We start from the raw sequence: 15718 nt of genomic DNA, 5'->3' as shown, positions 1-15718 counted from the left end.
TCGTCCCAATCCGGTTGTAGGTTCCCCTCTCGTGGTGACACCGTATATAGCACGCCAGCCCTAACAAAAGGTATCATAAGGGCTTGTTCACTAGCAGAGGAGCTTAAAATCCTTACATCCTTGCCTCGTGGAGAACAGAAGCCACAAATATTAACCTCAGCACTAAGCCTAGCCCAGGACACTGTGCCCCTGCATCCACCTGTAGCACAGAGCCCTCTTTCCATGCCTGTGCTACTCTCCAGCATCCCTCACGTGCAGACTACCACCCTCTGCTTCTTCCCCTGCCCAGCTTCTCACCCCTTCCCCTTCCTCACCACCTTCACAGCTCTGTCCTACGTCCTTCTTTTCAGCTCTGGCTTCTTACAAACGTGATTCCCCTGAGTGCTCCAGGTGTCATAGACAAAGGCAGAATCTCAGGCAAGAAAGTTACTGCCTTCATCCACTCACCTTCTGCATTTTTGGCAGGGGAGAAGGCAGGATGTCCTCATCCAGCCACTGGAGGCAGTAGGCAGGGTGAGGAAAGGCAGGAATACGCACAAACTCTAGGGCGGCCATGGACCATCACTGTAAATTTGGCACGGCTATTTAACAGCAAATATCTGCAGATATATCTGTGACTGAAGCAAGAGTCAGAAGCTTGCAGCCAATGAATCAGTCTCTGCCAATGCTATAGGAAAATTACTGTCTCCCAAGGCAATTAAAGTCATCAGATGCTTCTATGAATGCTGGCTATAATAAGCTAAATAACCTTCACTGGTTTAATGCATTTCCACATCAGCATAACTGTGGGTCAAGTTGTATTGGTAAGTTAAAAAAAAAATAAAATAATAATAAAAAAAATAGTCACTCATATCACAGCCTAAATAGCTGTAGTTATACAAGCAGAACAGTTACTTAAATCAGTATTTAAGTACAAAGCAAAGGTGTGACCAGCATGGAGAATTTCACCAAAACCTAAAGCAGAAGATACTTGTGCCCGTTTCACTCAGTGTTTCTGAACGGAGAACTCACAACTGGATTAGCAAGACTGAAACTCAAGGTTTGCCTCCCAGTTACTTTGCAATTTACAAAGTCATTTGCATCAAGACAAGCAAAGGCAAAAATGTAGGTTAAAAAATGTTGGTGCTCTACTTTTGGTAGCATTTTCCTCTCACTTCAACACATTGTGCCTTTAAAACTACATGAAGCACAGGGCTGTGGAGAATTAGGACAGCTGAGCTGTGACCTGGTTCACTGTTGATTTCCCCAAACAGAGCTTCTCCTTGGTCAAGTCAGTCTGTGGAGTGATTATTACATGAACATGGTTGGCCTGTACATGAACAAGGGTTGAGTTTTGTTCACTAACAGCAACTGTAACAATTTTAAGACTTGATTTGTTATAGGATGAGTACACCAGAAGTGTATATAACTTGCCTCATTAAAAAAATTTTTTAAAAGTGTAAGTTCTCTAATTTAGATTTGTCCTTTCATGTAGATTTACCTTTTTGCAGAGATGATTTTTCCAGGAGAAAAATTTAAGTTTCTGCAAAATTGTAATAGGGTCAGGGGGAGGTGTAGGGGAAGAAGTGGAGTTTCACCAACCCTTTTCGACTTTGTGTCAACAATACAGGTTGAGCTGGATTGATTCTACCTGTATTAAAACATTTGAGCTCATTTGATGGATGAGTGTTCCACGTAAAAGCCTTCAGCTCTAAGCTGGATTTTCCCTCTACAAGGCAGATTCATTATTCAGATGCCTAAGGATCTCCTGTGGTCTCAATCCCTCATTTATTCAGTATCTTTTGTTGCAGTGGCCTGCACATGTCCTGGAGGAGATGCTCCATAGGAAAGATAAGGCCACGAGGCACTCTGCCAAGGAATAGTTCTATTTTACATTGACTGAAAGCAGAGTATTTCAGTAAATGGAAGCATTTTGATTTGCAATTTCTTATTTTTTTTTTTTTTAAAGAAAACTCTGACAGAACAAACACGTGATGGGAAGAGAAAGAAAAACAACAAAGAAAAGAGGAAAAGGACAAAAATATTTTTATACTTTGAGTTCTGGGGATGGAAATGTATTTCGAAAGATGTTTCCTAAGGGGCAGAGATTTGGATCTTTACAGAGCTATGCCAGTTTGTAATCAAAACAAATGCCTGTACTACAAACTTTAATCAACAATGACACAGATTTTTTTTTTTCCTGTCCAAGGAAGGCTTGGGTTTTTAATACCAGATTTACTTAGGATTAATGATTTAGACCTCTACTCCTTCAACCAGTATCATCGAAGTACACACAAGAAACCTGTGTTCTCGAATGAAGGTCTACTTGTCATTAAAGATGTGGGGTTTTGTTTTGTTTCCAGTTTGTTTCTCCTTGAAGTTTAATATCTCTGTTTCAAGTAGAATTGTCAATCAGTAAAGAAACTTTAGGAAAAGGAAAGCTGGAGACAATCTCTATCAGACACACAAAATTATCTTTTAACTTTTTGTGTGTAAATCTGCGGTTAAAAACACCATTTTAGAAAACGTTAAAAGTGTAAAGGTATTGCTTTAACAATATTAAGGGGGTTTTTTTAAGAATCATTAGAAAAAAGCCCTCAGACTTCTGGCCTAATTTAATGTCAGAGTTAAACAAAAAAATTATTTCCTTCACTTCCTTCTTTTCCTGTTCTGCTGATATCTTTGATATGTGTTTTCTTTCCAAGGGTAATCTCAGCAATTGGATCACTAAAACAGTGTTAAATGCCGACTGTGTACTCACAGTTCTATAACCCCCTTCCTCCCTCAGGGCCCTCACATGGTGACGGAGGAACTGCACTCCATCAGCTTTGAAACACAGGTCTGCCTGTACGGATTGACTATAAATTTGGAAGTGAGTATTCTAGACAGATTTTCTGGGGCAAGAATAAAAGGCATTTTCCAGCAGTTTGCAGAAGAACAACCACGCTGGGCCAGACCACAGGTCTGTCTGTTCTAGATCTATCTCCAGCAGTAACCACAGGCTGGAAAAGAAGTGTAAGCTTTGGGAAGGAAGAGGGGTCTAAAAAAAAAAAATCAAAGCACAACACAGTATTAACACTTTTCTCAGCATCGTTTACATACTGCATTCATTCTATCCCCCAGACCAGCTCTTTGCCTGTGGTGATGATTTCCAATGTCAGCCAACTGCCCAACGCATGGGCTTCTATTATTTGGTACAATCTGTCAACCAATGATCCTCAGGTAGGTCTTCAGTATTTAAGTACTGACTTTCTGCCTTTTCACAGTTGTATTATTTGGTTACTAAATACATTAATTATAAAAGAAATATATATTTTCCTCTTAAACTGGCCTTATTTTCTTCACGTACACTGTTATCAACATCACACTTTAATGCTGTCCTCTTTATCTTTTTTTCCCCGCTTGGATATAAAACCAAACGCACCCTTAGCTTTCCTTTTTGTATGCTAAAGTAGCAGTTCTTAAACTAAGGAAAGGTGACAGCCCTTCTCCACAACTTCTCTAAGTTTGAATTTATCTCTTTTGGGTGCGGATGATCAAAACTAGACCTGTTAAAAATAATTCTACTAGTACAATTCAAAACCATCAAAGTAAGAATATGGGTGGGTCCGTAATGTACTGAAGTGCTGCTTTCCCTCATGCATTTTATAGGGTTTGTTATTTCTGTGGAGAAGATTATAAATGTTAAGTAGCAACTTCTAGTGGCTGTAACCCTGAGCAAAAGCAGAATCATTCTTTCTTTCTTTCTCAGTCTCCATCTGACTCAGCACATATTTTAGATTCAGTCACTGTACTTGCAGATTGTAGAACAGTGCTGTCAATAGCTCTCAGGCTTTCAGTCGGGGATTAGCGGCAGTCACACAGATGTCTGGAGGAGGGAAAGGGTCAGACAGTTTACCATGGAGAGGGCCTGAGAATGATGGCAGGCTGGACTGCATTATCACTCTCTGATACTGCAGAGAGTTTTTGCACAGTCTTCAGTGTGTTCATTAAGCGCACAGTCCAGAAACCAAATGAAAAACTAAGATAAGCCAGATGATTCAATAACATATCTCTATATCAGTATGTAACAGTTGAAGGTTTCCATGTACCAAACACTAAAATATAGTGAGAACATCTACATCTTTTGACAGGACTTAAGAATATATTCATTGTCCTTACACATGACACTACCAGAAGCACAGCAAGGTACTTTATCATCGAAGATGCACACAAGGACTCTCGCCCTACAGCTCTGCTCGGGCATCCCAGTGGACTTTGCTGGAAGGCTGTGGGTGGGAGGGCCCTCACATATTTGCCTCAACATTTCCCACATAGACAGAGCTCACTTTCAACACTTCCAGATTCTGCTGAAGTACCTGCAGCCTCCTTTTATAGCCTGCAATGTATTTCGTGGTTGCTAACTGTCTAAACAAAGCACTAATTCTGTTGCAGAATTTGTCTTTCTTCAACAACCCCCCTGCTGCCACTTTAAGCCAGCTCTTAGAAGTACTGAGCTGGCAATTTTCATCATACGTCGGTCGTGGACTCAATTCTGAACAGCTCAACATGCTGGCAGAGAAACTTATGGGTAAGTGTGTAGAAATACACAGATTTTGTTTGCCTTTTGGCTCTTATATTTGATAGTTAGAGGTAATGACTTTAAGCCCTTGTTATGGTTTAACCCCAGCTGGCAACTAAGCCCCACACAGCCACTTACTTACACACAGTGGGATGGGGAGAGAACTGAAAGAGTGAGAAAACTCAAGGGTCAAGGTAAGACAGTTTAACAGGTAAAGCAAAAGCCACATGTGAATGCAAGGCAAAACAAGGAATTAATTCACTACTTCCTGCCTCGGTCCGCAGGGATAGGGGAAATTGGGACCAGGCACTGCGGTTAGGGTTCGGACACAGTTGAGGTCTCGTGATGCAATGCCCGTTTATTCAAGGGAAACAAGGGTTTAAAAAACCGCGGTTTGAGGGGTGGACGCTAAGCCAGGGGGGTGCAAGAGATTGACAGCTTAGGGAAAGATGTGGTAGGGGGACAGGGGAGAGATGGGTGGAACTCTCGAATATCAGAGGGGATTGACTAATGGTAGCTCTCTCTGCACTGTGATAGCTACAGCTTATCAGTAACAGAGGCATGGGAAGACAGGGGAGAAGAAGAGATAAGCAGCTTTCAAAGGGGAAGCCTGAGGGAGAAATAGGGACAATATGGAGGTACAGCAGGATCTATAAATTTTTACAATAAACTGGGGTGTACAAGGGTTCATAAGCACACAACAGCAAACTGGGGAAAAACTGCCAGTCTGCTGGGTGGATTATTCCGTAAGTAAAAAGTCCATTCAGACTCCATTAATGCTTTTCCAGGCCACATATCTCTCCCATTCTGTCTTTTCATCCATCGCAACTTCCCATCAGCAGGCAGGTGTTCAATTTGGAAATCAGGGCTGGATCCATCTCACATAACAGTCACTTGGGAAGACAGATGCCATCACCCCAAGCATCCCCTCCTTTCTCCTTCTTCTCCCCTAGTTTACTTGCTGAGCATGTCACCATATGGTGCAGAATATTCTTTTTGACCAGTTAGGATCAGCTGTCCTAGCTGTGTTCTCTCCCCACTTCTTGGCACTCCCAGCCTACTCACTGGTGGGGCGAGAAGCAGAAAAGGCCTTGGTTCTGTGTAAGCACTGCTCAGCAAGAACTAGAACATCCCTGTACAACCAACACTGTTTCCAGCACAAATCCAAAACTAGCTACTGTGAAGAAAATGAACTCTACCCCAGCCAAAACCAGAATGGCATGACCTCCAGTTCCAGAGCTGATGTCAAAAATGTCACAGCAACATTTTTCTTCTTTAAAGAAAGGAGGTGTCAGCTTATTCCTATGACAAAGTAATTCAACTTTTGAACTTCCAGGCTGTAAAAAGGGCATCAAAATCACACTGAACTGTGATGTTATTTTGCAATAGATAATTACTTGGTAAGGAAGCATCTGAAATCAAAAGGAAGTATATTTTTGCTTGCTTATGAGGTTTGGTTTGGTTTTTGTTTCATTTTAAGTATCTGGCCCTGTGGGTCTGTTTACATCTGGGACCCATCCTTCACTGGTGTCAGCACAGCAAAGAGGCCCCATAACCTCAGCAAGATGAACTATTGAATACCCTGTTCCAGCTGTCCCACAGAAGGAACAGGCCTGAGAGAAAGCTGAGAAACAACGTTCAGGCTAAAAACTGAAAATGAGCACGTAGTGTTGCAGACACCAAGTCCCAGAGCATTTTAGGCAAATATTCCCTAAACTACTATTATCAGCTGCTTCAAAAGGATGCACTAAAACTGCCCCTTAGCATGCCCCTCTCCAAGTCCAGATGTACAGTACTTCCCGCACACCCCACCCAGTTATCGAGCTATATCTATTTCAAAACTTCACAAAGAATACATGCACCATTTGTCCTTTTTTTTGTGTTGTTTTTTTCTTTTAGGACAACAAGTCAGTTACAATGATTATCAACTATCCTGGGCAAAGTTCTGCAAGGTACAGTTCCAAAAGTAAAACTGGACTCTCATTTCCCTTAATACTCACACATGTACCTGACTCTGTTTCCCTGAAGTTACTGGCAAGATTACCACTTGCCATACCTTGGACTTGCTCAGCACAATCACATCCCTTGTAAAAATTTAACTAGGAAAACAACAATTCCAGAAGTTTAAAGCTTGGGATAGGAGATCTACTTAGTTATATTGCTACAGATATCAGAAACTGCCATTACAGTGTGCCCTATGTATTTCTGTAAATCATCAATAGATTGTGTTACCAAAGCATGCAATACGTTTTTCATAAAGCACAAGTAATTTTTTTTTATATGCTCAGTTGTGACCTAAATTATTTGAAGACAGTCAATATATGCAATAACTTTGATGAGGAATTTACTGCTAAAGAAGGATAAACCCATCTTATTCATGTTAATTACATTATTTAAACAAACATAGAACACTGAAAGAATTTCAACTTTCTCATAGTCATTTCACTCAAAATGTCATTTCTAACCAGGAAGAAACAACAAATGTGATTTTTTTTTTCATTGAAAAATGAGATGCTTCCAGCACATATTAAAAATCTGTTGGTTTTATGTCAGGCTGACAGAGAGATGTTATTCAAAACCGCAGTTGAAATTGTCATTCTGACTTGAACAAACCAGCTTATTCTTGAGAAACTGAGATAGCTATGTCACACAGATGTCAGGTAACAACACCCTCACAATTTTCTTCTTGTGTGTGTCTGTTTTGTTTGTGTTTTGTGGTTGTTTTTTAACCATTAGGAACATCTACCTGGAAAGTCTTTTACCTTTTGGGTTTGGCTCGAAGCCATTTTGGACTTAATTAAAAAACACATTCTTCCTCTTTGGATTGATGGGTGAGCAACCAGGAAACTGCTGTATATTTATTGATCTCTCTCTATTTTGTCCTTTACTAATCTCAGTCTTAGTTGTGCAGAAGAGAGTTTGCAATGAGTTTAACACTTCTGTCTCCCTTCTCCTATTTATACCTTCTGACAAGTTTTGCCAAAGAGGAACAACACTGAATCTCTTAGAAACACAGGTTTAAATCTATTATTCTGTTCTTTCTATACAGTCAAGTACTGTGGATAGATTTCAACAGGCTTCATAGTACTTTGAGCTCAATGTCATACTCCACATGTAAATCACATGAAGCTTTGGTCATAGCCTCAAGGCCTTATAAAGCTTTTATAATCAGGTTTTGGACACCTATATAAAGTCTGGCCAGATCAAGGCTGGCTAGAGTCCTGGGCAACCTAGTCTGGTGAAAGGTATCCCTGTCCATGGCACAGGGGTTGGAACTACATGATCTTTAAGGTCCCTTCCAACCTCAGCCCTTCTATGATTCTATGCATCACACAGATCAAAGTCTGTATTTTTTTCCAAAAGTAAACCCGTGATTCCCTGTTACACTACAGGTACATTATGGGATTTGTAAGCAAAGAGAAGGAACGAATTCTGCTCAAAGACAAGACACCAGGAACATTTTTATTAAGGTTTAGTGAGAGCAATCTGGGTGGAATTACCTTTACTTGGGTGGATCAACTAGAAAATGGTAAGTATAATTAAGAAAAAGGGAAAAAAAATCCACAACCAAAAAAAAAGCAACCCCAGAAGACCAAACCAAAACTAACTCAAACTCTGCAATATACCTGTAATATAGGAATTAAGTTTTTTTCTGGTTTGAAAGTAAAATTCTTGTGTATTATGTCTGAGTATGGTTTTGGGCATGATAAAAGCACCATGTTTTCTCAAACACAGACCAAAACTCTGACAGTCTACCCCTCGGCTCTTTATATTAACTAAGCTCTTTACTGCAGGCTTTAAATTTGTTCCCTCACGTGCAGAAATTAAATATTGGAAGATACTGACATTGGTAAGAATAGGTAAAACCCATGCAAGTGTAATCTTCAAAAGAAAGGCAAAAATGTGTTCCAACTGCAGACGTTGATCTATTAATTATCAGCGGTTACGGTGCCTTTGTGTTTTTACAGGAGATGTAACATTTCATTCGGTGGAGCCCTACAACAAAGGTCGCTTATCTGCCCTGCCTTTTGCCGACATACTGCGCGATTACAAAGTTATTATGGCAGACAACGTTCCTGAAAACCCTCTGAAGTATCTGTATCCAGATATTCCCAAAGATAAGGCCTTTGGCAAACACTACAGCTGTCAGCCAAATGAAGGTTGGGCTCCACTTCCCTATTTACCCCTTCCTGCAAAGCAGCTGCAAAGTCAAGAGGCCACTTGAGCAATGTGGGGAGAAGAGGAAGAGAACAAATTAAGATGCCTCATTTAATAGTCACTTCAAGACAACTGTTTTAACATGTGTCTATCATTTAGACAGCTTCATTTTGCAAATATGTACCTGGTCTTCGAGGTTACAGTAGAGGTGACGACAACAATATTTAAAAGAAGCTAAGAAACAGATCTTAGGGTAGATAGAGACAAAAAATAGGTTTTTTTTTTCTGATGCATTACAAAATTCATTGCTCAGGTGTTCAAAGGAGAGGAAATTGAAAAGTCATTCTGCTTACTGTCTTCACAGTTGTGTTATACTGTGCCATGCTGTCTCTTTAATTTCAAGAAAATTCAGTATATTCCAAACAGCTTGGAAGACCAACTTTAGTCCATTTCATTCAGCAGAACTATACAACAAAGGTCACTTATATGCACTGCCTTTTGCAGACATACTGCACAATTACAAAGTTATCATGGCAGACAATGTTCCTGAAAACCCCTGGCAACTGCACTGGAAAATGCAAAAAGGCTGGACAAGAATGCTTCAAATACATTCTGGCCCATGCTCTTTCTTTGTCCAAGTTACAAGACAGATAATTCTTAGATCAAACTCATTATCTCTCAAAAAATCCCTCAAACCCATAATTTTTAATAGATAATACACATTCTTCTGGACTTTAAGTATCAAAGGTTACAATTCCATTTGAACTCAAATTCCTACACAACTCAAAAATATTTGGAGGCTACAATTTTTCCCCTCTTCATTTTAATTCAGTGGACTTTGCCTAATGCTCCAATCCTCTAAAATTTTATGTATATGCTTAATTTCATGCAAAAGACATTGCTGAAGCTGTATCTGTAGAGATAGAGCTCCACACAAGCATTTGCAGAATCAAAATCTAGAGGCTCAGAGTAAGAAGCTTACAGAGTTATTGTGCATTTGCTTTTGAAGGCCTAATGAGATCTTTCATCAGTTGTGGTATCATATTCTGAGATGGCGATTCATATCAAGGTAGCACAGACAATTATGTGACTAAGACCTGAAGTCAATGACTAATCTCAGGAATTCCCCTCACTTTAATGGCTGTTTACTTACGCAGAAGCAGGGACTTTTCAATTTATTATGGTCTACAGCCCTTAAGACAAATAATTTCAAATAAATAATAAAATTACAAGATAATATTTAACTTCTCTAATATTTATTTTAGTCTCAAAGCCCTCAGATGGAGGAGTCAAAGGTTATGTTCCTTCTGTATTTATCCCAGTCTCCAAAATGTAAGTATCCTTACAGATGTATTATACTTCAACTGCTATTTTTATTTAGTTTACATCCCATTTCAGAGTTTTCCTTGCCTCCCTTCCCCAAACTATTTGAGAATAGTTTGGCATAGAAATACCTAGTGTGTTTTTATCTGGCCAAGGACTGCTAAACACAAGAAAGGGAAGAAAAGAACTTCACCTGTACAGTGCTTTTCCCATTTATGCAACAAAACATCTCTAAAAATTGAATTCAGATTTTATGGTACTCTGATCTATTTATCTTTCGCTGTCTCCTTTTTCTCTCCAGCAGCTGATATTAGGGAAAAGGGGGAAAAGGATAAACCTGACTCTATCTCCTACATTTTTAAGTGTAAAGCAGGTTGTTGGCATATGCTTACAGAGCCACCAGCAAGCCCAAGTACAGGCCTAACTAAGTGAAAAAACATTCACCATACTCCACTGATATGCATGAAGGGATTATTTATCTAAAATTAATTTTTTATATTTTATTTTTGCTTGTCTTTTTTTATTTTTTAGCCTAAATGATTCCACAGAACCACATTCTCCATCAGATCTTCTCCCAATGTCCCCAAGCGTTTATGCTGTGCTGAGAGAACACCTGAGTCCCACAGCCATTGAAACTGCCGTAAGTTGCAAACTTTTCCATTCCTAAGTTAATAATAAGCAAACAGGACACGTAGAGCAGAGATGCTGGTTATAAAAAGGCTGCTTGTACAATGACAAAAGAATCACAGCTCTTTCATCACTTGCTGTATTACTCTGAAACAATGGTGCAGACGTTTCCTATTGTAAATGGTAACAGGATACTGCAAATATCTTGGAAGCCCTGTGTTGCATGGAACTGCCTGACATGCTGGCCAATGAACCCTGAATGTCATAACACAAAGGTCCTAGAGTTCTTGCACGAACAAAGACTTTGCACTAACAAATACATGACAGTTGTATTATTCTGTAAATAGCAAAAAGGCCTGGGCTTGCTCAGAGGAGCTGCACAAGGAACATAAAAATTTTCAGTTCAGAAAACTTGCGTAAGTTTTTCAAGCCACATGTTTTTAAATGGGGTACCAAGGTGCAAAAGTAAAAGCAAATAAAACTAATATTAACTAAGTATGTAGAAAGATTGGGAAAATACTCTATGAACATCATATTAAAAAAAATTCCTCCTTTACTTACCGACTAGAAATTTTATTCTGAATCATCATGGCTTAGAGTCCTTAGAGCACTGATGTATACCCAGCTAGGGATTTGCCCAGCAGACTTCTCTCAGGAAACACAGCAGTGGTTTGGGCTTTAGCAGCTTTAAAAGAAAATTTCCTTTTTTAATACTAGCTCTTAGTTTTCTGAATGCTCAATGATTTATGATCTTAAAATAGTTACGTATTTAAAAGCCTGCTAACTCCCCGTCAAATGTACCTCTGTAAAACACTCCTCCTCACCCACAAACAGAACAAAACTAAACCAGAATCATGACTGTTGATGACTGGAAGCACAGTTAAGCTTTATATACAAATAGATGAGCTCTTTAATATACATCAAGTTGATGATGTGTTCAAGATGTGTTTTTCTTCTTCACTTTTTTCTCTGATAGCAATTGTGACAAACTAGTTCATCAGCTGAAAATGAAACAACCAGCCTGAACTAAAATTCCCGATCCAAGACCTGTCCTCACTCATTTCTGTGTTGGCTTATACATATGAAAACAGTTCTGACCTTCTAAAACGGCACTCATGAACTATGTACGACTTTGTGTTTCCCAGAGTTTTGGCAGTGTAAAATATTTGGCTTCACTTTCATTTAACATCAGCCTCCAAATGTTTGGTTTCTTCTAGCACGCACAGTAGACCTCAAAACAGCTCTGTTCAGAGCTTCAAAACAATGACCACTGCCGTCTTTTAGAGTCTTCACCGAACAAAAAGAACGTGTTTGGTGGCAAACTGGAAGAGTTCAATACAGTCATGTTGTGGTTTTTAGAAGTACTAAGACAAGTGGTTCAGTACTGCTAGACAGCAGGCGATATTTCTGTAAGATCTTACTAGAAATGTTTTCAAATTCTGCCAGAAATTGAATGAGAAAAATAGTTTTAGAAGATCTTTAAAGAATTCCTTCCTTTTTCCATTCTATTTACCTTGCTAAACAGAAACAAGGTAAATATGGAGGTTTTTTCTTTATCACCCCAAATTCACGCCAATCTACCCTGGTGAAGAGCTGGCTAAGTACAGTAAGCATGCAACCTGCATTATTAAAGCAATACTTTTCCTCCAATGCCAATAAAAAACACTGTGTGAGATACAGAAAACAAGAGTGAAATCTGCAGCAGGACAAAATATCCTACAACTCAGGAACTCAGTAAGATATACTTTCTGCAGTCTTGCTGCATTCCCTTCTATTTCCCCCTCTCCAGATTCCCTGACCCATTAGGAAAAAAAGACTCCAGGAAGAGCCCTGCTACACATATCCATAGGCTACAAGAACCACAAAAGTTCATATAAAAATAAATAGGTTTATTGCCACTGTTTCCCATGCAGTGTTTTCTAATGAGTGTTCCTATATTCTGTGAAGAACTAGGAACAGGATCCTCAGATTCTCATCAGTTTGTATTACATTGTCAAAGTGACACTGCAGTTACCTTGAGCCAGAGACAGTTTTATCTGCAGTCACTTTTGAATGAACAGCTGCAAGTGCCATGAGATTAATCTTTTCCTTCTTTTCTTCTAGCTGAGTTCTCCTTACTCAACTGACTGAAGTTCACATACTGGAAAAATCAGTAATCATGTGAATACTGGATGGGTTAAAGATGCCTTAATTTTTTTACAATCATCTTTGTAAATCAGCTTTTCCTGGAAACCATTATGTTATTCTTAGGTCTCTTTCTGTTATCAATCAGCATGAAAACAAGGAATTTTCTCCCTAGGGATTCAAATAGCTTTCTGCAAGTCAGATTTGCTGTTCTCCGTGATAAAAAGGCAAAATCCTTTCTTGTTTTGAAGTCGTTTGACTGCAGTGAGGTCCCAGCAGAGATAAATTTTACTTGCAGAATTAACTAACATTCTTAGAATTGCTGTAAATATGAGAATATAAGAACAAAATGTTTTGCTTCTGAAAACAGCACAGAAAGATAACTAAAGACATTAATGTGTTGGAAAAATTTAGGATTTATTATGTTAAATACTTATTGTTTAATTGTAATCTTGCACACCACTGGTTTAGATTCTACTTCAAAGCAAAGATTCTCATTCCCCTGAGTTCGAATGTCCCAGAGGTGTCTGGGACATTTTTCTCCAAAGAAGAAGTACCTTCAGTATAGATTTTTATCTGACACCACACCAAAAGTTGTGAAAGACAGGTGAGCGTGGCTGGGAAGAGAAGGGAGTTCTGGAAAGGAAGCAGACACAAAATTTGTGGTGTCAAAAAGGCTGTCTCCGATTTGCCACTGGAAGACAGAGTTAGTAAAACTTTCTCCCTCACAAAATAGTTGCAGGAGTAAATCTGTTTGGGCAAGGAGCACTCAGATACTACAGCACGTACCATCAGAAAGCCTAGAAATAAGAAAATCCTGACCAGTTGCAGTCTGGATACTAACTGATAGATGCCAACTGGGAAGCACAGTTTTAAAAACTGAGGAGCTGCAGCATTTGCCAACCACTGGGAAAATTGTGCTGCATGGCAGATGTCTGTCAGAGGCTCATTTAATAAACAGAATAGCTAGCTTGGTCTTGTCGGCTTTTTTTGCTCTCAGCATTCTCCCTAAAACCTGTGTTAATAGAATAATAAAGAAGCAATTCCAAGGACACATATACCGGCTCAATCAAGCTTTAAGTCTTATCCACAGAATACATGGTTAAGGCATGCAAAGTTCTCACAATACAAACCCTCGAATGTTTGCAACTTACTGTTTTCTTGAGCAGGTACAAATTAGACATCTGAGATGAAAACATAACCTCCTTAAATCAGTAAGACATGCATTTTACTTTCATTTCTCCTTTTTTACTCGCTCCTTTCACCCGTACCATTTATGTTAGTTGAAAGCAAGTGAACGGAAACAAGAGTAATGAGCTATTTCTGTGATACAGGGGGATAGATTTCAAAAAAACCCAAACACATCTCTGTTCATTGACCTGAGTGATTTACAGTGAGCTGCACATAAGTCATTTTCTCTCAGAAAGCATCATGTATAAATAATTTTACAAAACAACAAGAGCAATTCTGTATATAGTTTGGTAACATCTGTAACTTATATAACCAGCATGAATAAAAACAGATTTTGGCTTCAAGTTGCATACCTGGACCTCTGTGGATTTTTTTTCAAGGTACACAGAAACAGTCTTGCTGCCTTTTTGTTGATCTCAAGTCTGAACTACAAGCAGTAACACAGGCTTCTAGAGCAGCAAACATAACTTCACCTAGCATCAGCTACTGCATGCCTTTTCATTCTAAGCTCTTCTCACAATCTTAATATAAACTAAATGAGGGATGCCCTATATTTTTGACCTCATGAGAAGTACTGTAAAAAGGGGCCAGACATGACACGTGAGGCAGTCTCCTCTCCCCTTCCTCCCTGCTCCCTGAGCAATGCAACCCTTCAAGACTCCCAGCTATTAACTTCAGCATGATATAATTGGTGTTACTGAACAGCATTGTGGATCAGGTTTTCGCATTACAGTTTCTACTATTGCTTTAAAACAGATTTTGCAAGGGGTAGGTTTAACATGTCATTGAAAGGCATGTGACTTTAAATCATTTTACTGCTTTAAAAGAACACTGGAGTAGTTTACTGTAAGATAAATATATATATAGCCCAAGTCTCCTTCCACTAAAAAAGTATTTTATCCTTATGCTACTACAAGTAAGAATAGGGTTCTCTAGCAAGATGATGGGGAAGGGAGCAAACACACAAAGGGGTGTCTCAGACACTGCCAGAAGAAACAAAACATCCACTTTTAAGTACTTTTACTAACTGTGCTTACGCTTCCGCTGTGTTTTGCAGCAGCAAATTAAAAAATAACACGGCTGTTGTGTGCTTTGTGTCTTGGTGCATCACTTTGACGGTACTAATTAAACAAAAAAAAAAGTGAAAACTGTCAGTTACCTTCTGCTACAGCTTTTATTTACAGCCGTGTTTACATATCCACTGCTCTACGGCATTTCATGCCCCAAAGTTTACCAAACAGACCTTCTATTTCCTCGTTTCTTTCACGGAGTAACAGTTGCCCCCTCCATCTGAGGAAGGGGCGGGGACACAGAGGGCACCCAAAGAGATCCGAGTACCCTGGAGACCCGCACCAAAGCCCGCACTTTATTATCCCGGTCTTTGCTGACACTTCACAAAGGAGACAAAACCCACCCAGACCGTGTGCGCCCAAAGCAGCAGCAGCAGCGCCGCTATTCCTGTTCCCTATTCCTGTTCGCTGTTCTAGTCCTAGCGACTAGGACTTGAAAGAAAAGCGGGATGAAGGAATGGGAAGGGCGACAACGCTGAGCCGCCCGAAGCGGCATTCTCAGTGTCCTGGAGGGCGATGCGGGTCGCAGTGCAGGGACCGACACCCGCGGCTGTGCGTGTGCACGTCCCCGGCCCTGGCTGCCCTGCCTTCCCCCAGCACGGCCCGTTTCGGTTTCGCTTTCCCCTTCCCCTCAGCCGGGGCCGCTCCAGCGGCTTTCCCAGAAATCACGTGGAGCGGCTGTTCC

The 15718-nt window shown here is 39.9% G+C and overlaps 1 protein-coding gene across 1 annotated transcript in view; it reads left to right on the top strand.

The window, feature by feature from the left end:
* Window positions 1–14313, top strand: part of STAT4 (signal transducer and activator of transcription 4) — a 43574-nt gene extending 29261 nt beyond the window's left edge. The window contains exons 15-24 of the mRNA XM_032693659.1: window positions 2768–2851; window positions 3103–3201; window positions 4414–4549; window positions 6440–6492; window positions 7277–7371; window positions 7933–8069; window positions 8509–8700; window positions 9964–10030; window positions 10553–10661; window positions 12752–14313. Coding sequence (XP_032549550.1) covers window positions 2768–2851; window positions 3103–3201; window positions 4414–4549; window positions 6440–6492; window positions 7277–7371; window positions 7933–8069; window positions 8509–8700; window positions 9964–10030; window positions 10553–10661; window positions 12752–12778 — 999 coding nt within the window. The 3' untranslated portion in view covers window positions 12779–14313. The remainder of the gene's footprint in view (window positions 1–2767; window positions 2852–3102; window positions 3202–4413; window positions 4550–6439; window positions 6493–7276; window positions 7372–7932; window positions 8070–8508; window positions 8701–9963; window positions 10031–10552; window positions 10662–12751) is intronic.
* The last annotated feature ends 1405 nt before the right edge of the window (window positions 14314–15718 follow it).

The sequence above is a fragment of the Chiroxiphia lanceolata genome, chromosome 7 (genome assembly GCF_009829145.1).
Source record: "Chiroxiphia lanceolata isolate bChiLan1 chromosome 7, bChiLan1.pri, whole genome shotgun sequence".
Lineage (NCBI taxonomy): Eukaryota > Metazoa > Chordata > Aves > Passeriformes > Pipridae > Chiroxiphia > Chiroxiphia lanceolata.
The sequence above is the reverse complement of the archived record's forward strand: the minus strand, read 5'-3'. Positions and strand labels throughout refer to the sequence as shown.